General features: G+C 48.6%; 1 protein-coding gene across 7 annotated transcripts in view; it reads left to right on the forward strand.

Annotated features, from left to right (window-relative positions):
• The window catches only part of IRAK4 (interleukin 1 receptor associated kinase 4), a 92,077-nt gene that overhangs the window by 7,017 nt on the left and 57,844 nt on the right, over positions 1 to 27,216 (forward strand). For all 7 annotated transcript variants that reach the window (XR_003858553.1, XM_029615193.1, XM_029615192.1 and 4 more), the window contains exons 3-4: positions 7,236 to 7,381; positions 24,357 to 24,509. Coding sequence is in view for 6 of the 7 variants with exons in the window: in XM_029615193.1 (XP_029471053.1) it covers positions 7,236 to 7,381; positions 24,357 to 24,509 (299 nt within the window). In the remaining variant the exon portion in view is untranslated. The remainder of the gene's footprint in view (positions 1 to 7,235; positions 7,382 to 24,356; positions 24,510 to 27,216) is intronic.

Raw genomic sequence — 27,216 nt, forward strand, 5'->3', positions numbered from 1 at the left:
CTGCAGAAAAGTCACCTGGAACCCGCCCAGGAACTGGTTTACTTGGGAGCGCGATTCGATACCTGGCAAGGCAAGTTGTTTCTTGCAGAGGATCGTCTGATAAAGTTATAGGACCAGATCCACGCTCTGCTGCAGATCCCACAGTATGGCATCATCTGCAGGTCCTGGGCTCAATGGCTTCCACCTTGGATTTGGTTCCCTGGGCGTTCTCTCACGACCATTACAATATGCGCTTTTGTCACGCTGGAGTCCAGTGTCGGAACAGTTCCACTTTCCAATGCTGCTGCTTCCCGATTCCAGACTCAGTCTATCGTGGTGGCTATCGTGCGACAATCTGGGCCAGAGAGTGGATGTGGAAACGCTGGATTGGCTGATAATCTCCACCGATGCCAGCCTGGCCTGCTAGGGAGTGGTATGTGCAGACAGATCCGCCCAAGGGCACTGGTCTCCGACGAAGGGCTCCTGGTCCATCAGTCGACTCGAGACAAGAGCAGTACGGCTAGCCCTACAAGCGTTTCTTCCCTGGATACGAGACAGAATGGTTTGAGTGTTCTCCGACAATGCGACGATGGTGGCTTACATCAACTGGCAAGGAGGGACAAGAAGTCCCGCAATGGTGCTAGAGGCGCGCCACCTATTCGCCTGGACAGAACGCCATCTCAAGGGAATCGCAGCTTCTCACGTCGCAGGAGTGGAGAATGTGCAGGCTGATTTTCTCAGCAGACAACAACTCAATCCAGGGGAGTGGGAACTCTCTCGCAACACGTGGAATCTAATTTGTGCCAGGTGGGGCGTGCCGCAGTTGGATCTGATGGCAACTAGGGCAAATGCGAAGACGGAACTTTTTTCAGCCGTTGGCAAGAGCAGGGTTTGGTGGGTCTCGATGCACTGGTGTGCCCCTGGCCCACGGGAATTCTTATGTACGCCTTTCCTCCATGGCTGCTCATCGGGCGCCATCTCTGTCGCATAGAACTCCATCCGGGCAGGGTGGTGCTAGTGGCACCAGAGTGGCCGCGTCACCCGTGGTTCGCGGATCTGGTTCGCATGGCTCTGGAGGGTCCTGTGGCAGCTGGCTCATCTGCCACATCTACTTCGCCAGGGTCCTATCTTTTCGGATCGGGAGGATCACTTCTCTCTCGCGGCTTGGCTTTTGAGAGGCGACATTTACGCTTGAAGGGATATTCTGAACAGGTCATTTCCACTCTCCTTCAGGCGAGGCGCCCGGCCACTTCTCTGGCCTATGTTAGAGTCTGGAAGCTGTTTGTGTCGTGGTGCCATCAATGTTCCTGTGATCCGTTAACTGTGAAGGTTCCACAGGTGCTAGACTTCCTGCAGCAGGGGCTCACTAAAGACTTAGCGTTCAATTCCCTTCGGGTTCAAGTCACAGCTCTGGGTGCCTTGCTGGGACATGTTAATGGTGTTTCACTGGCTGCCCATCTGGATATTGTTTGGTTTCTCAAGGGGGTCAAACATCTCCGTCCTCCAGTCCGTCCTCTGTGCCCAGATTAGAGTTTGAATCTAGTGCTTCGTGTTCTCTGCAGAGTCCCGTTTGAGCCTATCCGAAGAGTGTCATTGAAAGATCTGACCTTTAAAGACGGTATTTTCGGTGGCCATTTGTTCATCTCGTCGGATCTCCGAATTACAGGCGTTGTCCTGTCATGACCCCTTCCTGCGGATCTACCATGATAGAGTTTCGTTGCTTACGGTTCCGTCTTTCGTTCCCAAAGTCGTCTCGGCCTTTCATGTCAATCAGACAGTGGAGCTTCCGGGTTTTCCATAGTGATCTCAGGTCTCCTCTCAGGATCAGGATCTTCATCTTTTGGATATGCGGCGTGCCTTGTTACGCTATCTGGAGGTTACCAATGACTTCCGACATTCAGATCATTTGTTCATCCTTTTTGGGGGTCCCAAAAAGGAGGACAAGGCGTCTAAGGCGACCATCTCTCGTTGGATTAAGGAAGCTATAGGTTCCTCGTACATTGCCTGAGGGCAGCAAATGCCTTTGGGCCTCAGAGCTCATTCCACCAGGGCCCAGGCTACTTCCTGGGCAGAGTGTCAACTCCTGTCGCCTCAGGAGATCTGTAGGGCGGCAGTGTGGTCTTCCTTACACACTTTCACTAAACATTATCATTTGGACGTTCAGGCTACTGATGAATCGTCCTTTGGTGAGAGTGTGCTACATGCGGGTCTTTCGGGTTCCCGCCCAGTGTAAGGTGGCTTGGGTACATCCCATTTCTCTGGACTGATCTGGGTATGTTCAGGAAATGAAAATTGGTTCTTACCTTTTCATTCATGTAATTCCACAGATCAATCCAGAGGCCCACCCCTTTCTTCAGACACCGAAAGACTGCCTTTGCTTGAGATTTGCTGTATTTAGTTATGGAGCTCCAGGTTGACAGAATTTCTCGATGGAGCAGTTTCTTCTTGTTCGTTCTCATTGATTTTTGTTATGACGGCGGAGAGGTTGTCTATTTTGTTTGGGGTTCAACCTCTTCCTGCTAGTTAGTTATGTTAGCATGGGCTTGGGAACATGCAGGTGGCACTCTTGTGTATATATAGCAGTGCCCAAAGTTTTGCTCTCTGACTCCACCTGCTGGTAGGGATACACAACACACTTCTCTGGACTGATCTGTGGTATTACAGGAACGAAAATTAGCAGGTAAGAACCAATTTTCATTTATCCACTGTTTCTGCTCTCCAGTCCTATTCCAGTCAGAGATGGCCCTCATTTGTGCTGTGGCGTAATACCAACTAAAATTAGGAACTCCTAGTCCACTCCGTAGTTTGTGCCTATATAATACCAATTGAGATATCCGAGGTGGCCACCTTCTCCAGATGTATGAGACGATTCTCTGTTGCCATCATTTGAGAGCAATAGGAGGGATAGTTATTGGCAGGGCTTGGAAGAGATATCCCAATCTCGGAAGAACGTTCATCTTGACTGACTCAATCCTGCCAAACCAGGATAAATACAGTGCCGACCACCTGTCTAAGTCCCCAGAAATTCTCCTCATGAGGGGATAATTGATCTGAAACAATTCAGATAAATTGTTGCTAATGTAGACACCTAGATACTTAATCTTCTTTGGGGCCCATTGAAAAGGGAATGAAGCTTTTAAGCTAGGGAGCTCGCTTGCAGGGTCGTTAATGTTAAGGATTTCCGATTTGTCCTCGTTTAATGAGAAAACAGACACCTCACCAAAACCACGCAGTTCATTAAGGACTTCAGTTAGGGATTGGGATGGTTGCGTTAAAGTAAAGAGGACATCATCGGCGAACATTGACATTTTATAATCAGACTCACCGATAGGGACTCCTTTAATGATGAGATTCTTCTGACCCGGATGGCTAAAGGCTCTAGGAAGAGTGCGAACAGTAAGGTTGAGAGGGGGCATCCCTGCCGAGTGCCTCAGTTGATCTGAAATGTTTCCGTGAAAATACCATTGACCTTCACTCTGGCCTGCGGTTCGTTATACAGTTGGGAGAGCCAATTTAAAAATTGTGGGCCAAATCGCATAACTTTGAGTGCTAAATAGGAAGTCCCAGTGCACCATGTCGAAAGCTTTTTCGGCATCTTGACAACAGTACAGTTGGGGTCTCCTGTCCCTGGACCCTCTCTATTAAGTCCACTATTTTTCGGATGTTATCTGCCGCCATCCTCCCTGGGATAAATCCCGCCTGGTCTATGTGAATAAACAGAGCAATAATTGCGTTCAGGCGAGTTGCCATGATCTTAGCCAATAGTTTGAGATCAACGTTAATGAGAGATGTTGGGCGGTAAGAACCGCATTTGGTAAGATCTCTCCCTGGCTTACCCAGGATAGTGATGCCTGCAACGTTCGCTCCCGGTCTAAGTGAGTGTCCCGAGCCGAGGGAATTAAAAAGTTCCGTCAGAGGCTGAACCACCGCTGGTGCCACTCTTTTATAGAATTGTGGGGTAAATCAGTCCAGCCCGGGCGCCTTATTAGCTTTCAAGTCCCTTATGACCTGCTGGAATTCCTCAGGGGTAATATCTCGATCCAGGAAGGCACGTTTATCCTCAGTTAGAACTGGCAGGTGTAAGCCCCCTAAGTACACGTCAATTTGATCTACGGTAATGGTGCTTTTCACTTCATATAGAGCGCCATAGAACTGCTGGAACCTAACTCTAATATCCGATGGGGAGGTGATTAGAATATTGTCTGTGCTTTTGATTGCTGTAATTTGATTTTGGGCCTGTTTTTGTTTCAAATAACGGGCGAGGGGCCTCCCCAATCTGTTCCCCCATTCAGATTTTTCCTGAGTGATCAGAGCCATCTTGGAGGCCAAAACGGAGTCCTCTAATGCCTGTAGCTCATCCCTAGCCCTTTGCCATTTGGCATAAATGTGCTTGGATAGTGTCTGTTTATGTGTGGCAGAGAGAGAGAGTATCTATTTCCATTAGCCATCTGATTTTGTTTCTTAACATGTGTACCATGTGAGATAAGATAGCCTCGAACCACAGCCTTTAGGCAATCCCAAAGGAGCGCAGGTTTGTTGCATTGTAAATAATTAGCTATATGTTCTTGCAGTGCATTGCAATAGTTGCCGTCTGCCAGTAGGGAATCGTTTAGCTTGCAGGGATGGTACCCCCCCTCCCCTCCAGCTTGATCTAATTCCAAACCTACGGGGGCATGGTCGGACCATGTGATGGAATTGATAGCCAGCTTCCTCACCCTCCCAGCCACCATGCGGTCTATCAAAAAATAATCGGTACGGGAATAGGATTGGTGTGGTGCAGAGAAGTAAGTGTAGTTTCTAGCATGAGGATGCCTCTGCCTCCAAATGTCCAATAAATGCCATTTACAAATCAAGACCTGCAACAGTTTCCTATGAGGGCGACTGCTGATCACGCTCCCTCCAGAATTATCGAGTTAAGAGTTAAATTAAAATCCCCGACCAATATTACCGTCCCTTCCCCCTCCCGATCAAGGAGATTGTCCGTACGCTCATAGAAGCTCTTCTGGTCAGTATTAGGTGCATAAAAATTCAGTACAGTGATTAATTCCCCCTGATATTGAAACTTAGCCAGTATGAATCTGCCCTGTTCGTCTTCCACATGTTTTTGGATTACATAATCAAAGCCCTGTTTTAAAAGGATACACACTCCCGCACATTTACTGCGTTTGCTAGCGGCAGAGAAAAAGCGATAGGTAAAGCCGGGCCAAGCGAGGAGGTGCTCATACCTTCTTTGCAAATGATGGAGGCCCTGGCTTGCTAGACCTCCCGCCTAATTAAGTGTCGTTTCCAGGGTGAGTTAAGGCCCTTTACATTGAAGGAGAAACAATGAAGTGCCATAATACTATTTTAATGTCCAAAGTCTTGAAGTACATCCCCCGTTGCATAAAATGGCTAATAGGTTGTACCAACGAACTGGTAACCCAGCTACTAGCGTTCGTGACCTGTATATTGCACCATCTCGCTGGAGGGGCCTCGCATATGCCTTGCCTATTCTGCCTCCCAAAGTTATAAGAAAAGCTCCTCTCATCCAGTCTACTCCCCCCTCCCCCCCTTCCTCCCACCTGAATGCCATGGTGTCATGGCCTTCCTGCTACTGCAGCGGGGTTCAGTAACTGCTAGATGGTGGTCAAACAGACGCCCCCATACGCACATATAAGAATTCCCATTACACAAATCCATCCCCCCCCCAGGCTACGCACCAACTGCATTGAGAAGTTATAACCTTAAATCCATTAACAATAACAACGGCCATCAGGCCCCCAACAGCAGAGAGTAACATGAGAACAAGCAGTCACTGAAATCACATGTACTTATCAGGGATCAGTGCCTGATCCCGGCTGTCCATTGATCACCCAGGTCCCTCTGAAGTGGTGGTGAGCGGCTCTGCATTCCAGCACAATCTTTGTCCCCCTTTCTCCACGCGCTGCCACCTCGGGGGCTCTGTTCTGGACGCGCTGCAGGGGTTGTAACTTGTATCTGGAGGCCGGCGTTGTTCAAAATGGCCGCCTCTTCCGGGGTGAAAGCTTTGGACATGGTGCCCATATGGAGATTGCGATGCCCGCCGGGTACAGCAAACGATAGTGATGATTTTCCCTCTGAAGCAGGGTGGTAATAAAGTGGTATGCTTGCCGTCGCTTTAGGGTCCCTGGCGAGATATCAGCATACACCGCAATCGAATGCCCCTCCCAGTCCCATGATTGTTGTTTCCGTGCTGCGGCTTGCATTTTTTCCTTTATGGGATATCTGAGAAAGCACACAATGATGTCTCGCGGCTGGTTCCCCATCCTGGGGCCCAGTGTTTGATATGCTATCTCATTTTCAATTGGCACTCCTGTTCTTCCAGGGTGCTATCTCGCGCTTGTGTTAGAAAAAACTTGCACAATGATCGGACAACCTCGAGGCTGTCAGCATAGTTTTCTGTGTCAGGGACTCCCCAGAATCGCAGGTTATACCTGCGATTCCGATTTTCCAAGTCCTCTAGTTTGAGAAGCATGTCGGTCTCATTTTTGTCCATCTTGTCACAGCGAGTGGTTAGCTTTTCAATTTGATCAGCTTGAGCTTCCAGGCGGATGTCACACTCATCCACCCTGTGGCCTATCTCTGCCATTTCGTCTCTAATCTCTGCCAGTCTTTCCAGCATTTCTTGTTTATTGGCCTTTAAGTCCTTTCTCAAATCCATAAACCATTGGCGAAATTCTTCCCTTGTTGGGACAGATGAGGGCTGCTGCGATGGCTATCCCGATGGCATTTCCTCCTCTCTGTCCCCTGAACCAGCCATCTCCAGGCCCTCAGTGGCGGATAAGCCCTCGCTATCCGGTCCTCCTTTGAGATAGGAATATTGGCTGAGATCAGCTCCTTTTCGCCTAGTAGCCATTGTAAAAGGTTAGAAGACAGTGGGGCTCCTAAAATCCGCTGCAAGGGGGGGGGGATGGTTTGCGATGGACGCAGATTCTAGCTTTGGGTATCCAGGAGCTCTCGGTTCAAGCAGCTATCTTAGCCCGTGGTGGCTCCGCCCCCCCCACATTTTATGTATTTCTGAATTAAATGATACTTCTCTTTTTATGCAGAAGCAAAACCATACAAAAAAATGTTTTTGAACTGTAGTTTTTCACGTCACATCTTTCAATCTGTGAATATGGTTGGAGATTAAGAACATAAGAAATGCCAGGCTAGAAGTTATTTTTGAATTATGTTTCATGCTTTATCTAAAACAAACTTATGTTTTGTTTTGTCTTTTACATTTAACTTGCTCTCAGGAGATTTGAAGGATCAGTTCAAATGGGGAAGAGTCCCACATGTGAATTACTCTTTGACTGGGGAACCACAAACTGCACAGTGAGCGATCTAGTGGAACTTCTGGTGAGGAATCAGTTCCTAGCAGCTGCAAGTCTTTTACTTCCAGGTAACTTGCTGGCAATGTGTTATATCAAAGCCTGAAAACTGATCTCATGCAGTGCTTTCAGAACTGTGCGACTGGACCCACTAAAAGATTCTGAAAGGCTTACGTATGGCTCCTGCTGCTGCTGCTGTTGCATAGTGATAAGTAGTGGCTATTCCCTAAGTCTATTTGGTTAACAGTTTATGGACTTCTCCTCAAGGAACTTGTCCAAACCTTTTTTAATCTACGCTAACTTCTTAAACATAAGAAATTGCCATGCTGGGACAGACCAAGGGTCCATCAAGCCCAGCATCCTGTTTCCAACAGAGGCCAAAAACCAGGCCACAAGAACCTGGCAATTACCCAAACACTAAGAAGAACCCATGCTACTGATGCAATTAATAGCAGTGGCTATTCCCTAAGTATAATTGATTAATAGCCATTAATGGACTTCTCCTCCAAACCATCGTACCCGGATCAGTCCAGACTCCTGGGTTTTGCCTCCCCTCCAGGAAATGGAGACAGAGAAGTTTTAATGGACTCCATCGTATACCCTTGAGGTGCCACCTACAGTCCGTCAGTATTTCTCTGTCTCCAGCAGATGGTGGAGGTGCAAAACCTACAGTCTGGTCTTAGTAAGATAGTTCTTTAAAAAAAAAACAAAAACATTAGAGACCGGAATTTAATTTTGATTCCTGAGTAAGTTTTCCTTTTTTGCAAGAAAAAAAAAAAAAAAAAGAAGACAAAGCCAGAAAGGAAAGAAGGGCTTCTCTTCTCTGCATCCTTTGGAGCCTCCCAGGGGGTTGGCAGGTCCCGAGGGGGCCATCCCCCCTGGTATCTGAGGCAGTGTGAGCCAGGGCTTGAGGACCTCTGTCGGCTCTGAATCCCTCCCTAGCTTTCGGGTGATACCGGGGAGTCCGGCTCACTCAACCGCAGAGGCAGAAGACCCAGGAAGACGTCAAACAGGTTTACAAATAAATAAAAATGTTTCCTGTTAGCGGCAGAGTGCCATGCTGAGCTAGGGGTGGGTTTGTTTTCTCTTGATAGCATCTTCATTTTCTCTTCATTTTTTCTTCATGCCGTGCCGAGCGGCCCGTACAGTGGATGATGCGTGCACGCGCGAGTCACTGGGGACGACCTTTGTTCGGCTTGCCTCCCCAGTGGGGCGGGAACGTCCTTTAACGCCGGCAGCGCCATTTTCCACACCGCACGGCAGGGCTCGGGTGTCCTTGGCTGGAACCAGTGCATCCGTTCCCGCTCAGTGCGGGAACGGTGGCCATTTTACAAATTTTTCACGTGGCGGAGCTTGCCACACTTGGGATGGGAAATTTTCCCACACCCTTGTCTCCCCATTTACAGGCTCCTGAGGGGAGCAAGCGGGCAGAAAAGGTGGCCAATGATGAGAAACACAAGGTACTGAGAATGTTTCTGACGCCTTCTCTTCATTTTTTATCAGATTTTATAATGATTCTGCACGAAGCATTTAAAGCCCGCAAAGCTGCCAAGAGGGGGGCAGGAGCTGCTTCACTATCCTCTGGAGCATGTGTTTCCAAGCGGCCTTGGCTTCCAGTCATAGGGGATACTTCGGTCCCTCTGGGGTTCTTTTCCAACCCGTCTGGATGGCGAGGCCTCCTCAACGGATTCTGACCCGGCTGATACAAATTGGGGGACCAAGCCCCCATTGGGGATGGTTCCTGACGACAACTCGTAACACGTTAAGCCTCACGGCATGCATGGAGATGACCCCAAAGTGGTCCGTCTATTTCAGAGGAATGAGTTGGACCCTCTCATTCTGGCTGTTTTGGAGAAATTAGGTATTGAGGTACCTGAGGAGGATTCCTGATTGGGAAACATTGATCTGATCAGGCTGGGACTCCTGGGTTCGACAAAGTCTTTTCATTTTCTTTTGTCAGTCACTGATTCGCTGTTCCGGGAGTGGGACACCCCTGATTTGCGGTTAAAGATCAGTAAGACCATGGATAGGTGGTATCCCCTGCCTGCAAGAGCATCGGATCTCTTAAGTGCCTAAGGTGGACGCGACAGTGTCTGCGGTACCCAGAAAAAACAAAAAACCCCACAATCCACGTAACGGGAGCAACAGCGCTTTGGGACCTGCAGGACCGTAAGCTTAAAGTGCAGCTTAAGCGCATTTTTGAAGTGTCGACGCTAGGGGTCCGGGCTGCTATGTGCAGCAGTTTTTTCCCTGTGCGCAGGGCTTCACTGGGTCTAACATCTTCAGAATCTTATTTCTCTTTCTCAGGATCAAGCCACTCAGGCGGCACATCTGGGAGCCACAGTGGCGTGTAGTGCGGATGCCTTGTTTGAACTTAGGACATCAGCCCAATCCAGTGTGGCGGCTGTCTCGGCCCACCGCTTCCTGTAGTTACAAAATTGGTCAGACAACGTCTTCTCTATGGCTCAACTTGGTTGTTGGCCCTTCAAGGGCACATTGCTATTTGGGAAAGAATTTGGAGATATAATATACTCTTTGGGAGAAATCAAGGTCCATCGTTTGCCGGTGGATAAACCTCCAGGCAACCTGCAGCTCGGCAGCAATCATGGTCTCGGTCCTTTCGTGGCCGCAGATTCAGGAAATCTGGGCTCTCGCAGTACACAGGTGGAGGTAAATCCTCTCAATGAAATGGGCATGGTCCATTCTTCCATTCCGCTGGTGGGAAGCAGACTGTCTCAGATTTACGAGGAATGGACCAAGTTAGCTTCAGACCCATGGCTCCTCACAGTGGTAAGACAAGGCTGTGCGCTCGGCGCCTTCGAGATCGCTTCCTAATCTCTTGTTCCTACGAAGAACAGCGTCAGGCGGTCAGAGACATGGTGAGGCGCCTGATTGATTATAGGGGCAATAGGTCCAGTTCCCCCCCCCCCCACCCGAGGGGAGTAAAAAAAAAAGGGGGGGGGGACGGCTCATCCCGGCCTATACGGGACCTGAAGCAAGTCAATAGATGCCTTTGGGTTCCACGATTTTGCATGGAGACTCTGCGATCAGTCGCAGTGTACGTTCACAAGGGCGAGTTCCTTGCGTCATTCGATCTCACCGAAGCGTACTTGCACATCGGCGCCCATCTGGACCACCAGAAGTTCTTACGGTTCTCCATCCTGGGCGATCATTTTGAATTTTACATCCTTCTCTTCAGCCTGGCTACGGCTCCCAGAACCTTTACCAAGATCATGATCATGGTGGCGGCGCACCTGAGTAAAGAAGGTTTGTTTGTGCATCCCTATCTGGACGATTGGCTGTTTCGGTCGAACTCGGTAGAGCTCTGTTCGGTGGTGCACAGTGTGCCTCAACTACAGTCTCTCGGTTGGGGTAGTCAACCCTGCCAAACGCCACTTGAATCTTTCACAGTCTTTGGAATTCCTGGGAGCTTTGTTCGGCACATCGCGTGGCAGTCTTCCTCAGAGGACTTCATTGTAAAGTTGCAAGGCCAGATTCGGGATTTGTTGTCCAAGGATCCTCCAAAGGTAGGGGATGATTTGCGGGTCCCTGGTTCCATGACTTCCACTTTAGGGTTGGTGCCAGAGGCCTTTCTCATATGAGCCCACTACAATCAGCATTGCTTTCCCGTGGTAACCCCGTTTCTGAACAGTTCCACCTTCGCGTTCCCCTTATGGACTTTGCTCGGCCCAGTCTCAACTGGTGGCTCCTCTCAGATCATTTGCACCGGGGAATGCTCCTGGAAATACCTGTCTGGAGAGTAGTGCCCACGGTTGCCAGCCTGTCCAGTTGGGGAACGGTCTGCCAAGGCAAATCAGTACAGGCTTATGGTCGCTGGAAGGTTCCAGTTGGTCGGTCAAACGTCGGGAAACTGTCTGAAAACCAGAGCAGCTAGGTTGGCGTTGCAAGCTTTCTGCCGCTTCTGCAGAGGAAATCTGTCAGTGTGACAATGGTGGTACCTTATGTCCCTCCTTGAGCCATGTTTTCCAGAGTGCCTTGGTCTGCTAGCTGGTTTTCCAGTTTGGACGTCTTGTAGAGAGAGAAACAGCTGAGAGGCTAGCGGATATAGGAAGTTGAGTGCGGCGGTGAAGGCCTTTGCCCTCTTCCCTTGCAGCCAGAGACTGACTCTATAATTGGCCGAGATGGGCTGACCTCAGGTAAAAAGTAAATATTGGGGGGAAAAAAAAAAGAGTGAGGGATTGCATTCCTCTTCTGGTCTCCAAGCCTCTGTGCGCTGATCCGAAATCTGTTTCCGCCTCCAGGGGAGCTTGGGGAGTTGTGGCAGCTTGGCGGGTTGAACAGCCTTTTGGCTAGGCCCCGCTCTCAGGCTTTTCTCAGACGCCATGTGGTAGGCAGTGGTGGCGTTTGCACGCAAGTCTACAGTGAAACAGTGTCTGATGTTTCACGGGTGGGCGTTAAGGTAAGTGCCAGGTGGGCACCTCCCTGGACTGCATTTTGGGCACCTAAAGTTTGGGTGTTCGTAGTGTGCGTTTATTGGACAGAGCTTGTTTGTGGGCACCCTGTCCAGGCTCACTTGTGCGGACGCGCAGTTGGGCACACAATTGTCAGACGCCTTTGGGAGCATGCTGCTAGTGAGTGTTTATCCATGGCACCAGTATCAAAGAAGCCTAAGTGCCTTATCCTTTGTGCTGCTTGCATATTTGGGCATCTCAGCCTGGCGTCCCCTCTAACTTGTGTCAGCACTGCTTGGAGGCTTAGGGAGAGTTGTCTCCAGCTGATTTGGCTGAGCCCGGCCCTTCCTAGCATGATGTGGGAATCAGACTGGAGGGGGACCTGTCAGATGTTTCTCCTGGTTTTTGGCTCACATAACTGGTTTGTCAGCAGGGGAAGGCAACTTAGTGGGTGCAGGACCGACATCCCCTTTCTTCGGTGGAATTTTTTTCAAGAGCTGCAGTCTTTTCTTCAGTCAGTCTGCAGAGCCAGCCAAACCTAAGAGTTTAGGATTGCAGACTGTGGATCCCCATACGCCTGGTACCACAGGTAAGCATCGGTTCCGTGTATGTAACAGGATCAGTCCAAACCATGGGTTGTCTCCTCCTTCCAGCAGATGGAGTCAGAGCAAAAACTGAGAAGGCGGTCCCTTATTAGCTGGTACGCCCTCTGTATCCCCTCAGTATTACTCTGACTCCAGCAGATGCGGGTTGCACCTACGGTTCCCCCACTAATCTTTGAAAGGATAGTTCTTTTCCATAATTTCTTCATCCTTTCTCTCTTTTTACTTTGACTTGGATAGATCTTTAAAAAAAAAAAAAAAAAAAAGGGTTATTTCAGGAGTTCTTTTGTTTGGCTGAACTTGCAGGCAGAGCTCCTATCAGTGACATTCCTGTCACTCTGTTTTCTTTATTTCTCCTTTCCATTCTTTGGGGTAAGTGATGTTTTTTTTATATTTCAGCACTGTCTTGTTTGCTGCCTGGGGTGTAAGTTGGTGGTCCAACCTCTCCCCCATTTGAGCGACCCACTGCTGGCCTGAGATGCCGTTTTCCTCAGGAGCAGCTTGAGACTGTCAGAGATGCGACATCCCTCTGTGCAAAAAATAAAATAAGAGGAATAATTGAGTTTACACAGTCATGTCTCGTGCCTGTACTGTTTAGTGAGGACCAGCGTTTATTTCGCTGCAGGCAGCCTCCGGAGGTTTATTTATTTATTTCTACTTACCTCCATGCCGCGCTCCGCTCGATGCTCCGCTTGTGGAGAGTCCAGATTCCAGCTCTCGAGGGTGGGGAGGGCACCTCGAGACAGGAGCGACGCTCAGATTTGCGCGTAAAGGCGCGCCTGACTGTGGAGGGGTAGGCCCCGTTCCCGTCCAACGCGGGAACGGCAGCCATTTTGATTTCTCAGTCTCCTGTTTTGACGCAGGGACCACTGATTCTGACCTCGGCCGGGCTCCCTCGCCGCCGGTACTCACGCCGGCTACCCTCCCGGATGCAGACCCACCTCGAGGGGATCCTCCCCCCAGGCCATTTTCAGTTTATATTGCTGATGCATAATGCTTACCTGGCTCGGCTGAGCCAGCAGTAGCAGGATTCTATACTGATCCTCCTCCACCAAAGGTCATCAGGTTAGATGAATCCCAGGGTTCAGCTGGGATCTCTCAGGGCTCCGGATTTCCACAACAGGGGTCCTTAGCGGAGGCTCCCTCCGGCTCTTCTCGAGTGAGGGTGGTTTCCCAGCCTGCCCTCCCGGATCTTATGCCTCCCCCAGGATCCATTGTGTGATCCCGACCTGGATGACCCTACCCCCTTGGCTCAAGTGGAAGGTGATGATCCCCGGGTCCTTTGCTTCTTTCAGAGGGATGAGTTGGACCCTCTCATTTCTCATGTCCTGGATGAATTGGACATCGAGCCTCCCCAGGAGTCCCCAGCCTCCAGTGCCACTACTAAGAAAGGGGACCCTGTTCTTGCGGGTCTCCGCCCACCAGCGAAGACGTTTCCTTTCCATCACATGCGCCTACAGCTATTATCCAGAGAGTGGGAGACTCCGGAGGCGTCCCTGAGGGTAGGCAGGACTATGGACAAGCTGTACCCGCTTCCAGAGGAGTACTTGGAACTCTTCAAGGTACCTAAGTTAGATGCCTTGGTGACGGCGGTCATGAAGAGGACCAGCATTCCGGTTACCGGGGGAGCCACCCTGCATGACCTGCAAGACCGCAAGCTTGAGGTCTATTTAAAAAGAATCCTTGAGGTATCTTCCTTGGGAGTTCGGGCGGCGTTATGTAGTTCCCTCATGCAAAGAGCAGGGCTCTGGTGGGCCCAGCAACCTCTCAGTACTCAGGAGCGTCCCCCTGAAGAACCAAAGCAGGCTGGAGGCAGTCATTCCGTATGGGGCGGACGCCTTGTATGATCATCTCCAGGTGCTGGCCCGGTCAGTGGTGTCGGTGGTCTCAGCGAGGCACCTTCTCTGGCTCCATAACTGGTCAGCGGATTCTTCCTCCAAGGCCCAGCTGGGCTCCCTTCCCTTTAAGGCTGTTTGGAGACAAATTGGACCAGCTCATGAAATCACTGGGTAAGAATAAGGTACATAAGCTGTCGGAAGATCGTCCTCAAGCTCCTTGAGTCTTCAGCTCCATGAGAACCCGTTTCAGGGGGCAAAAATGTTTTTGTCAGTCCCGACCACTCTCTCACAAGCCACCTTCTTCAAGGTCGCAGTCCTGGTCTCATTCCTTTTGTGGATGACGTCTGGCTCGAGATACCCTTGCCCAAGGCGCATCGGCTAAATACTCTCAATGAAGTATTGCCTGTCCACTCTTCGATTTCCAAGATAGGAGGTCGCCTGTCCCTTTTTCACGAGGAGTGGACCAAGATCACCACAGACTGCTGGGTCTTAAATATTCTAAAACACGGTTACACTTTAGAATTTGCTCGACCCCCTTCAAGACTGGTTTGTCTTCTCTCCATGCGGCCCGACCAGGAAGCAGGATGCCGTTCGCCAGACCCCCTATCATCTTTTGGCCTTGGGGGCAATCCTTCCGGTGCCTCTCGTGGAGCATGGGCTCGGCCACTATTCCGTTTACGTGGTTCCCAAAAAGGAAGGCTTCTTTCATCCAATCCTGGACCTCAAGATGGTCAACAAGGCCCTCAAGATTCTTCACTTCAGGATGGAGACTCTATGCTCCGTTTTATAGCAGCAGTATGCCGAGGAGAGTTTCTCACCTCCTTGGATTTGATGGAGGCTTATCTACACATTCCAGTCCTGAAAGAGCATCAGATGTTTCTTCGATTCAAGATCTTGGGCCAGCATTTCCAATTTCAGACCCTGCCCTTTGGTCTTGCGATTGCACCTCATACCTTAACCAAAGTCATGTGGTGGTGGCGGCGACTCTTCGGAGGGAAGGAATCTTGGTTCACCCCTATCTGGACGACTGGCTCATATGGGCGAAATCCAGAGTCCTGGCCAGCAAGCGGTCAACAGGGTATTGCATCTTCTTCAGTCGCTAGGCTGGGTGATCAATTTTGCCAAGAGCAGGCTGAATCCATCGCAATCTCTCGACTTTTTGGGGGCACACTTCGACACCAAGGTGAGCAAGGTTTCTCTTCGTCTGGAGCTCGCTCAATCTCCTATCTCAGGTACAGCCCTTTTGGGACCTCCGGCTCCCCACAGCCTGGGATTACTTGCAGGTTCTGGGAACCATGGCCTCCACGATAGATGTAGCGCCGTTGGCTTTTGCTCATATGCGTCCTTTGCAAAGAGACTTGCTTTACTATTTGAAGCCGATCTCCCGAGAATTTCAGACTCTGCTACCACTACCCCCCAGAGTCAGGGCCAGCCTATCCTGGTGGCTCCATCTGGATCACTTACTGCAAGGGGTGGGTTTAGAGATCCCACAATGGGTAATCACCAAGGATGCCAGTCTTTCTGGTTGGGGAGTGGTGTGTGGAAGGCAATCGGCGCAGGGACAATGGACTCCAGAGCGGCTTGGCCTATCAACCGTCTGGAGACGAGAGCAGTCCACCTGGCGCTGAAGCATTTCCTGCCTCTGGTTCAGGGTCGAGCGGTTTGAATACTCTCAGCCAACGCAACTACGGTAGCTTACATCAACAGTCAAGGAGGGACCAGGAGTCTTCATGTTTCGCAGGAGATGGACAAGCTCATGCCATGGGCAGAACTCCATCTTTCTTGCCTGGCGGTGTTGCACAGTGCAGGAGTGGACAATGTTCAAGCGGATTTCTTGAGTCGGCAGCATATAGATTCCGGAGAGTGGGAACTGTCCGAGGAGGCAGCATCGTTGCTCTTCCAGAGATGGGGGAATCCCCATCTAGACCTGATGGCCACTCAAAGAAACTCGAAAGCTCCATGCTTCTTCAGCCGCAGGAGAGAGCATGGCACAGAGGGCTTAGATGCCCTAGTCCTCTCGTGGCTGCAGAACATCCTAATCTACGTGTTTCTGCCCTGGACGCTGGTGGGAATCTCCGAAGAATTGAGATTCACCAGAGATCAGTCATCCTGGTGGCTCCGGAGTGGCCTCGTTGTCCATGGTTTGCGGACTTGATCAACCTAGCAGAGGACGGTCCTCTGTGTTTGGGCCATTTGCCGAACCTCCTCCAACAGGGGCCAGTATTTTTCGACCAGGTAGAACGCTTTTGTCTTGTGGCCTGGCTTTTGAGAGGCGCAGGCTGAGAAAACGAGGTTATCGGGAAGCGGTTATCTCTACTCTCTTAAAGGCCCGGAAGACCTCCACATCGGTAGCCTATGTCCGGGTCTGGAAGGTTTTTGAGTCCTGGTGTGTGGTCAGGCAACTATTGCTCAGATTTTGGATTTTTTGCAACAGGGTCTCGACATGGGATTAGCTTTCAGTTCCCTGAGAGTTCAAGTGTCAGCTCTCGGAGCGCTCTTGCGTCACCTAGACGGAGCTCCCCTTTCCTCACATCCTGATATTGTGCGGTTCCTCAAAGGAGTTAAGCACGTCAAACCGCCTATTTGCAGTTTATGCCCCTCGTGGAGCTTAAACTTGGTACTTTGGATTCTTGGAGGTCCACCTTTCAAGCCTTTAAGAAAAGCCACGCTCAAGGATCTCACTTTGAAGACAGTGTTCCTGGTGTCCATTTGTTCTGCCCACCGTATCTCGGAGCTGCAAGCATTGTTGTGTAGGGAGCCTTACCTCTGCTTCACGGATTCGGGAGTAACCTTGACTACAGTCCCATTCTTTTTTGCCAGAGGTGGTCTCGGATTTTCATTTGAATCAATTGGTGGCACTCTCGTCCTTTTCTGATGAGGATTCAAGAGAGTTTCGATGACTTTATGTCAAGTGCGTGCTCATGCGTTATTTGAAAGTTACTAATGAGTTTCGCCTGTCAGACCGTCTTTGTCCTCTGGAGTGGTCCCAAGAAGGGACACCAGGCGTCAAAGACCTCCATTGCTCGCTGGATGAAGGAAGCAATCTCTGTCTCCTACATTGGTGCTGGTCAGCAGCCACCGGAGGGCATTAAGGCTCACTCTCTTCATGCTCAAGCAGCTTCCTGGGCAGAAAGTCAAGCGGTCTCTCCACAGGAAATTTGCAGAGCAGCTACCTGGAAGTCTTTGCACACATTTGCTCGTCACTATCGCTTGAACCTCCAGCCACCAGTTTTGGGTTCGTTTGGTGCTAAGGTCATTCGAGCTGGGCTATCAGGGACCCACCCTACTTAGGGAAGCTTTGGTACATTCCACGGTCTGGACTGATCCTGGTACGTAAAGGGAAAAGAAATTATTTCCTTACTTGCTAATTTTCGTTCCTGTAGTACCATGGATCAGTCCGGACGCCCACCCTTTGGATAATTGGGTGAGTTTTGGGGATACTTTTCAGCTCAACTGTCTAATTCCTGTCTCAGGACCGGTTTGCAACTGATTAAGAGTTCATTTTGCAAGTTTCGCTTATTTTGTTCTTCATGGTTCTGATTGTTTGTTTAACTTGGTCCATCCACAGTTCAAGTTCATTTGAGAGATCCATCCAAGATGTTTAGTTCTTTCTTGCTTGGATGTTCTTAATACTGAGGGGATACAGAGGGCGCACCAGCTAATAAGGGACCGCCTTCTCAGTTTTTGCTCTGACGCCCATCTCCTGGAAGAGGGAGATAACCCACGGTCTGGACTGATCCATGATACTACAGGAATGAAAATCAGCAGGTAAGGAAATAATTTTCTTATTACATCTAGACCTGCTGTGGGTCACGCTGATAGGGACCCAAATAGCACTGATGATGAAAGCGATTCTTACTCCATGGAGGATGGGGAAATTTCTCTGGGATTGGAGTTATATAGAACAATGTTGTGTTTCATTCATAGAGATGAGTTGCCAGCTCTGATCTCTGACACTGAAGATGCTGGGGATGCCGGATGCTGATTCCATGTCCGAGCCAAAGAAGAATCCCATTATAGTTTTTGTGTAAAGCATTGTAGATGCTGTTCAAGAACTGATTGATCTAGAATGGTGTTTCCCGGAAGTTAATTTTAAAGGGGGACGAGCCTTGGAAGTACTGTATTCCCTGGATCCAGCAGCGAGAGAGCAGTTGCACTTTCTGAAAGTGGATGCGCTGGTGTGTGCCGTCACTGAGCGGATGACTATCCCTGTAGAAGGGGGAGTGACATTAAAGGGCGTGCAGTATAGGAGAATTGAGGAGATCCTTAAGCAAGCCTTTGAGGTGGTGGCAATGAATTTGCAGATACTCTTGCTTCTTCTTGGTGGCTCGCTCTTGCTTGCTTCTCTCTCAGGAAGTTGATGAGTCTGGTTTGAATTCCAGGGCAGTGACATGGAACCAGTAGCTGCCTTTTTTGGCAGTTGCGGGCAGTGACCTTGTTCACAGTTCTGCCAGAGGGGTGACTTTGAGGATAGCAACAAGGTTTCAGCCATGGCTGAGAAATTGGTCGGCCGATACAATTTCAAAGTCTAACCTTACAAAATTGCCTTTTAAAGGATCATTCTTGTTTAGGAGTGAATTGGAAAAAATGGCCAATAAGAGGGGGTGAGTCCCAGGTTCCTCAGTTACCAGAGGATAAAAAGCAGGTGCCACGCTTGTTCGGCGCAAGAGATTGTGCTAGGAGTTTCAAACATTTTCAACCCTACAGAGGAGCAGCTTCTCAGAGGGCTTGGTCTTTGGTTAGGTCTCAGTCCTTCATCCCAGGCAGCCCAGACAGGGTATGGGCTAGAGTGGCAGTGCCCCCCAATCCCCTCAATGAGGGTGAGCCAACCCACCCCCAGGAACAGGAGATATGGGAGATTGCCTCTCTCTCTTTTTTTTTTTTTTATATTGGAGATGGATTGAGATCATCCCAGACCAGTGGGTTCTAGAAGTGATCAGAAATGGCTATGCTCTGGAGTTTCTCAGCATTCCTTGGGACGTTTTCATGGTGTCTCCCTGCAGTTTTCCACAGAAGAGACAGGCAGTAGAGTGTAAGTTTTCAAAGTTTCTCAGCCTGTAGGCTGTGATCCTATTGTCCATGTCACAAGAAAATATGGGCTGACATTCCATTTTTTTTCTATGTACCCAGGAAGAAGGGTTCCTTTTGCCTCATCCTGGATATCAAGGGAGTAAATTGTCTTTTGTAGATGACTTGTTCCCACATGGAAACCTTATGCTCTGTGATAATGGCAGTACAGTCAGGGGAGTTTCTTACATCTCTGGATTTGTCAGAGGTATATCTGCATATTCCCATCCAGTTGGAGCATCAACGATTTTCTGCATTTCGTTGTTTTGGGGCAACATTATCAGTTTTGAGCGCTACCCTTCGGTTTGGCCACCGTGCTTAGAACCTACTCCATGGTCATGGTGGTGGTAGCGGCAGTGTTGAGAGAAGATGGTATTCTGGTCCACCTGTACTTAAACAATTGGCTAATTCAGGCAAGAGTATGAAAAAAATCTTCAGGCCACGCACAAGATGATCTCTTTGCTATAGGAACTAGTAGGATGGTGAACTTGGCCAAGAGCAATCTGCAGCCATCCCAGACACTGGAGTATCTCCATGTTTGTTTTCGACATGAGGCAAGGCAGCGTGTTTCTACTGGAGATCCACATTCAGAAACTGATGGCGGAGGTGTGACAGTTGACAGAAACAATACGCCAGACGGTGTGGTCTTATCTACAGGTGCTCGGTTTGAAGGCAGCCACCAAAGAAGTGGTTCCGTAGGCAATGGCGCATATGCGTCTTCTTCAGTGAACACTGCTTGCATGTTGGAATCCACAGTTTCAGGACTACTCAATACGGCTTCTCTTACCGTTGGAGATCAGCATCCAACTGCAGTGATGGCTGCAAGCGGATCATCTAAGGAAGAGCATTCCCCTACGAACTCCAGACTGGCTAGAACTCACAACAGATGTGAGCCTCCAGGGTTGGGGGGCTCACCATCAGAAGTTGACAGCACAGGGGTGCTGTAGTATAGAGGAGTCTCTCTGGATCATCAATCGGCTAGAAGCCCATGCCGTTTGGTTGACATGCTTGCGATTTGTCAACCGCTTGCAGGGTCAAGCAGTCTGAATGATGTTGCACAATGTGACGATGGAGGCTTACATCAGTAGCCAGGGAGAAAGCAAGAGGAAATAGCCCAGTTCATGGAATGTGTGGAAGTACATCTTCAGGAAATCTCGGCCTCATACATTGCAGGAAAAGACAATGTAAGAGCCGAATTTCTCAGCAGACAGTCTGGATCTAGGGGAATGGGAATTGTCAAATGATGCGTTCCAGCTCATAGTGGGCTGCTGCAGCCTCCTGTTTGTAGACTTGCTGGTGACATCACACAATCGGGTTGATACAGTAAGATGCGCGAGAGAACTGGCGAGCGCCCACTCTCCCAACTCGCGCCAGGCCACTCTCCTGGGCGCGCGATTCAGTAAAGAAAGATATGCAAATTAGGGCCCACGGTAAAAGGAGGCGCTAGGGACAGTAGCTCGTTCCTAGTACCTCCTTTTTGACAGAAGCAGCGGCTGTCAGCAGGTTTGACAGCCGACGCTCAATTTTACTGGCATCTGTTTTCGAACCCGCTGACAGCCACGGGTTTGGAAAACGGACACTGGCAAAATTGAGCATATGTCTTCCAACCTGTGGCCGCTGGCAGATTTTTAATTTTTTTTTTTTTTTTTTTAAATCTTTGGGGCCTCCGACTTAATATTGCTATGATATTAAGTCGGAGGGTGTACAGAAAAGCAGTAACTAATAAGCCCATCAACTTGCATTTGCATGTTGCAGGCGCTATTAGTTTCGGGAGGTTGGCTGCGCGTTTTCCATGCGCTATTACCCCTTACTGTGTAAGGGGTAAAAACAGCGCGTCAAACGCACGGCTAAACAAGGGATAACAGTGTGTTCAGCGTGAGCGCACTTTACTGCATCGGCCCGAATGTGAAAATTCCTCGCTTCTTCAGTCACAGGAGTGATCTGAAGTTTTTGGACAGATGCCTTTGTGCTGGAGTGGCCGGAAGGCAAGCTTCTATATGCCCCTTTCCTGCGGCCCATGTTGGGCAGAATTCTTTGGAGGATCGAGAGATGCACAGGGTTGGTGCTTCTGGTGGCACCAGATTGGCCCAGTAGGCCATGGTATGCAGATCTGGAAGCTACTGGTGGACTCCCCTCTCCAGTTATTGGTCCACAGGGATCAGCTACGGTAGGGGCCTATTCTTCTCGAAGATCTGACTTGATTTTGTCTTATGGTTTGGTTTTGAGAGGGCTAGGTTGCTGAAGTTTGGATATTCTACTGCTGTGATTATCACCTTGCTTTGAGCATGAAAGTTCTCCACTTCCTTAGCCTATTTTTGGGTTTGGTGAGTGTTTGAGGCTTGGTGTGAGGAACGAGAGGGGTTCATCCTCGATCAATTAAGATTCTGCTCAATTTGAATTTTGCAGGATGGGTTGATTAAGGGCTTGGCCCTTAATTCCTTGAAGGTACAGATGGCGGCTCTTGCCTGTTTCTGAGGTCACGTGAATGGTGAACCCTTGTTGACCCATCCAGATGTGGCCCGGGTCTTGAAAGTGGTGAAGCATATTTATTCCCCCTTGCAGTTGCCAGGGCCCTTGTGAAGTCTAAATCTGGTTCTGGATTTTCTGGTGGGTCCTACCTTTCAACCACTGCGTAGCCTCTCCTTGAGGTTACTTACTTGAGGATGGTGTTCTGCGTGTAGAGTTTCCGAACTGTATGCTCTGTCTTGCCAGGAAATGTTCCTGCAAGTGACTCTGGGGGCAGTCCAGCTGCAAATTGTTCCGTCCTTTTTGCTGAAGATGGTCTTGGATTTCACTTGAAACAATAGATTTCCCTGTTGACACTGGACAGGGAGAGAGATGTGGATGAATATTGTCTGTTATGGACCTTGGATGTCAAGTGGTATATCATGAGATATATTTGGAGGTTTCTAAACCTCTCAGAAAGCCGAGTGGCTGTTTATACTCCACGGTGGGGGTAAACAGGGTGAGCCAGTGTCATGGGCTATAATAGCCCTCTGGATTAAGGAGGTTATCGCAGCCGTGTATGTAGCTGCTGAGCAGCTGTAGTTTTAGTCAGATTAGGGCTCAGGCAGTGTCATGGGCGGAGATTAGATTGTTGTCTCCCGTCAAAATTTTCCGAGCTGCGACATGGTCTTCCTTACACACCTTTTCCAGTCATTACCACTTGGATGTGCAGGCTGGGAAGGATGCAGTCTTCATGCGTGCAGTGTTGATCAGACCGAGGGCAGCCTCCCACCCTGTTCGGGAGTAGCTTTGGTACATCCCACTGGTCATGGATTAACCTATCTGAATTCTAAGAGAGGAGAAATTACTACAGTATTTTTCGCTCCATAAGACGCACTTTTTTCCCCCCAAAAGTGGGGGGAAAATGTATGTGCGTCTTATGGAGCGAATATAAAAAAAAAAAACCAAACAAAAATCTAACAAACCCCCCCCCCCAACTCCCCCAAGACCTGCCGACTTAATTTCCTACAACCCCCCACCCTCCTGACCCCCCCCAAGACCTGCCGACTTAATTTCCTACAACCCCCCACCCTCCTGACCCCCCCCCAGACCTGCCAAACATCCCTGGTGGTCCAGCGGGGGTCCAGGAGCAGTCCGGGAACGATCTCCTGGGCGTGGGCTGTCGGCTGCCAGTAAACAAAATGGCGCCGACGGCCCTTTGCCCTCACTATGTCACTGGGACCGACCGCTACTATTGGTCGGTCTCAGTGACATAGTGAGGGCAAAGGGCCGTCGGCGCCATTTTGATTACTGGCAGCCGACGGCCCACGCCCAGGAGATCGTTCCCGGACCGCTCCTGGACCACCAGGGATGTTTGGCAGGTCTTGGGGGTCAGGAGGGTGGGGGGTTGTAGGAAATTAAGTCGGCAGGTCTTGGGGGGTCAGGAGGGTGGGGGTTGTTAATTTAAAGGGTTGGGATGGGGGTTTTTTTGGGGGGGAGGGGTTCCCAGAGAAAGAAAAGTTTTCTGATCTGGGGAGTGGACCGAAATGGCCCTCCCCAGACCCGAAAACAAAATGGGGAGAAAAAAAAAAAGCTATGCACTCCCCTAATTTGCTCCATAAGACGCCCAGACGCAGAGCCGGTTTAGCACAATTTTTTTTTTTTTTTTAATTTTCCCCATCTGAATCCTAGGTGCGTCTTATGGTCAGGTGCGTCTTATGGAGTGAAAAATACGGTACTTACCGGATGATTTCCTTTTCTTTAATGAAGACAGGCTAATCCACCTTCCCACCCCTGACTGCGGGATGGTGATGCTATTGTCCTCCTGAATGACTTTGTTTTCGGGGATTACTGATAAGTATCAGGTCCAGTCCCTAAATTTAGTGATTATTAAACTCCATGTTTGAGCTCAGTGTTTTCCTGTTAACTGATTGTTTGAATGGTTGTCTGTTAAAAGTTATGATCATGTATTGTTTAGTTGTCCACGGTTGGCTTTTGCAGAGAATACTGACGTCAGTGCAGGGGTACGTATACCGTGATGTCATCTTTGCTCTGTCTCCATCTGCTGGTAGAGGTGCATAACCCACTGGTTGTGGATTAACCTGTCTTCATTAAAGAAAAGGAAATTATCAGGTAAGTAGTACTTTCTCCTTTAACCCCATTCCACTCATAATGATGTTAACCTTGGCCATTCAAGGGAATATTCAGTGTCATTCCTTCCTTTAATCTGGCTGCTCTGCTGCGTATTTTGCTGATCAAAATTTGATTTTTTTCAGTCCTTCACTGATTTTATATATATTTTATTTATACATATATATAATATTTGCAACACAGCTGCCATTAAATTTAATTGTCAAAGAATACATTTGTATAAAAAATGAAGAGTGGACTCGCCCTGTAGGTCAGGCAGCAGTGCACTGTAGTGTGGGTGATCCAAGGTGGTATATTCACTTTGGCCCAGGGAGAGGGGAAGAAGGAAGATGACATGCTTTGGTGATAGCTCCCTCTGTTTAATCAGTGGCACCTCCTCTGAGGCTCCCCTCCAGCCCGCGGGTTGCCATGGCATGGCTTCTGGAGTTGGGGGTAGGGAATGGGGTGGGGGGGGGGGAATGCAACAGAGATGATGATTTAAAAAAAATAGTTTCTGGCATTTTGAGTAACCATTATTTTAATTGCCCACAGATTCTATTGAAGCAGTGTCATGGACATCCCAAAATACTATGCCTGTACATGAAATCTACATGACTCGTGAAAGACCTGCTCGGAAAATGGAGGTGCCATATTTAGTTCCTGACAGTCCATGTGAAAAAAATAGTTCTCAGGATAATGAAACAGGTATGAAAAATTATTCACATAAATGACTTATTACTATTTGAAATCTTGTGGGAAAATCCATTACAGAGCTACATTTGAGCAATAATCTGCTGTTGGATTCAGATTTATCAGTTAAATTTTAATTTCCTTAGACATATCATTTATTTATTTATTTAACACTTTATATGCCAATGTTCGTATGGGACATCACATTGGTTTACATAAAACGGATAGAGAGGAAGAAATAGTTACATAATAACAAATAACTGTTTCAAATTAATAATTAACGAATAGAGTTTAAAGGATAGAGGGGGACAGAATAGGTATATAGGGGAGGTGAAGCAATAGAGAAGCAGGTAAATGGATTAGGGGTAATAGAGAGAACTCATAGGTGGAATATATACAGGGGAGAGTATGTACATTGGAGAAGGGTTGTGTGTTGGCATGGGGGGGGGGGAGGAGAGGAGTTACGTGAAGGCCTGCTTAAAGAGCCAGGTGTTTAATTTCTTTTTGAAGGTCTGGGTGCAGGGTTCGAGACGAATATCGGGGGGCATGGTGTTCCAGTGATAGGGGCCAGAAATAGATAGCGTGTGGTCTTTGGTGTTGAGGTGTGTGTATTTGGTGGGGGGGGGGGACGAAGAGTGTGCCGGTGTGAGCAGGTCTGGTAGGGGTATGGAAGTATAGGGATTTGTTTAGCCATGGCATGTTGGGGTTGTGGAGAGTTTTTTTTGTGAATTAAGGTGAGGGTTTTGTATAGGATTCTGAAGGAGATAGGGAGCCAGTGGAGGTCTTTAAGGATGGGAGTAATGTGGTCGTGTTTTCGGGAGTTGGTGAGGATATGTGCTGTGGCATTTTGGAGCATCTGCAGGGGTTTGAGAGAAGCAGCGGGGAGGCCTAGCAGAAGTGCATTGCAGTAATCCATTTTGGAGAAGATTACTGCTTGGAGGACCGTGCGGAAATCATTTAGGTGGAAGAGAGGTTGGAGTTTTTTAAGGACATGGAGTTTATAATAGCATTCTTTCTTGGTGGCGCTAATGAATTTTTTGAGGTTGAGACTGCAGTCAAGGATGACACCGAGGCTTTTTGCTTGGAGGAGTAATTGGGGGGAAGGGGGGATGGGAATGAGAGCAGAAGGAGGATGGGGGGGTTGGGAGTATATAAAGAAGAGGAGTTCAGTTTTGGAGGAGTTCAGTGCAAGGTTTAAATTTGAAAGGAGAAGATTAATAGAGGAAAAGCAGTTGTGCCAGGTTTGAAGGGATGTGTCAATGGAGTCTGTGATAGGGATGAGAATTTGGACGTCGTCCGCATAGATGTAGTGGGAGAAGCCAAAGTCTGAAAGAAGACGGCAGAGGGGGCAACATGTATAAGTTGAAGAGTGGATGACAAAGAGTTGTCCCCCCCCCCAACACCATGGAAAAGTTTGTTGCGGTGGGATTCGTTGTTGCCAATTTTTACTTTGTAGGTTCTGTTGTCAAGATAGGATTTGAACCAGTTGAGAGTTGACCCTGCAAAACCAATTTCAGATAGTCTGTTTAAAAGGGTTTTGTGGCTAATGGTGTTGAACGCAGAGGATATGTCAAGTAAAACAAGGATGTATGATTGACCGCAGTCAAGACCCTTGATAATGGTGTCAGAGAGGGAGAGGAGGAGGGTTTTAAGAGTTTACGAAAACCAAATTGTGAGGGGGAGAGGATGCTGAATTTCTCGATGAATTCAGAAAGCTGGGTGTTGACAACTTTTCTAGGAGTTTAGCAAGGAACGGGAGGTTAGAGATGGGTCTGAAGTTGGCAGGTTCTGTAGGATTAAGGTTGGGTGGTTTTTTTTTTTTTTTTTTTTTTTTAGAATGGCTTTGACAATGGCCTGTTTCAGGATGTCAGGGACTGTTCTGTGGATGAGGGAGGAGTTTATGATGTCAGCTAAGGGTTTGGCTAAGGTGGAGGAGATTGATTTAAGGGTGTTGGGCGGGATGTGATCGGTGGGATGAACAGCGGGTTTTATTTTCTTAATGAGAGTTTCAGTTTCAGAGGCAGAGATGGAGTCAAAAGAGTTAATAGTGGAGTGTAGATTCAGGGGAGTGATGTGAAAGTTAGGGTTGGGTGGGGGAAGGGTCATCATGAGGTTAGAGACTTTGTTGTGGAAGTATTTGGCAATCATAGCTTATCATATATCATAGCTTTTTGTTGTTGTTGCTGCTGTTGTTGCTAACATGTTCAGTAGATTCCTGTATAAAGGGGGACATGACCACATAAGTCTTTCTTATTTTATTAATGAAATATAGCCTTATGACAGAAATTTGGGTCAGAGAGGGCCCAATATTCAGCATCACTTAGCTGGATAAGTTCCAACTTAACTAAGTGGTGGCATCTGAATGTCCAACTGTATTCAGTAGTTAGCCGGCTAAGTGGTGGGTGGGATGGGTGTATAATGGGGAAGAGCTACTTATCCAGCTAACTTAGTTAAATAAGTAGAAATATTTAGATTGGCAATCTTTTGAATATGGACCTTTAGAGTGTTTAAACCTAGGCAGTGCTAGACACAGATAATTGGGGTGTAATAAGTGGGTAACTGGGACACATTTTGTTTGGGCTCCAATTTTATGATTTTTAAGCAGGAGATGCTTCAGGTTTGTGGCAGTAACAGAGCCTGGGAAGGACTTGCCATGTTTCTGTGATTTAGGACATGTTGTGCACTGCTACCATCTCAGAAATGTGAGCAGAGTTTCTAATAA

This window comes from Rhinatrema bivittatum, chromosome 9 (genome assembly GCF_901001135.1).
Source record: "Rhinatrema bivittatum chromosome 9, aRhiBiv1.1, whole genome shotgun sequence".
NCBI lineage: Eukaryota > Metazoa > Chordata > Amphibia > Gymnophiona > Rhinatrematidae > Rhinatrema > Rhinatrema bivittatum.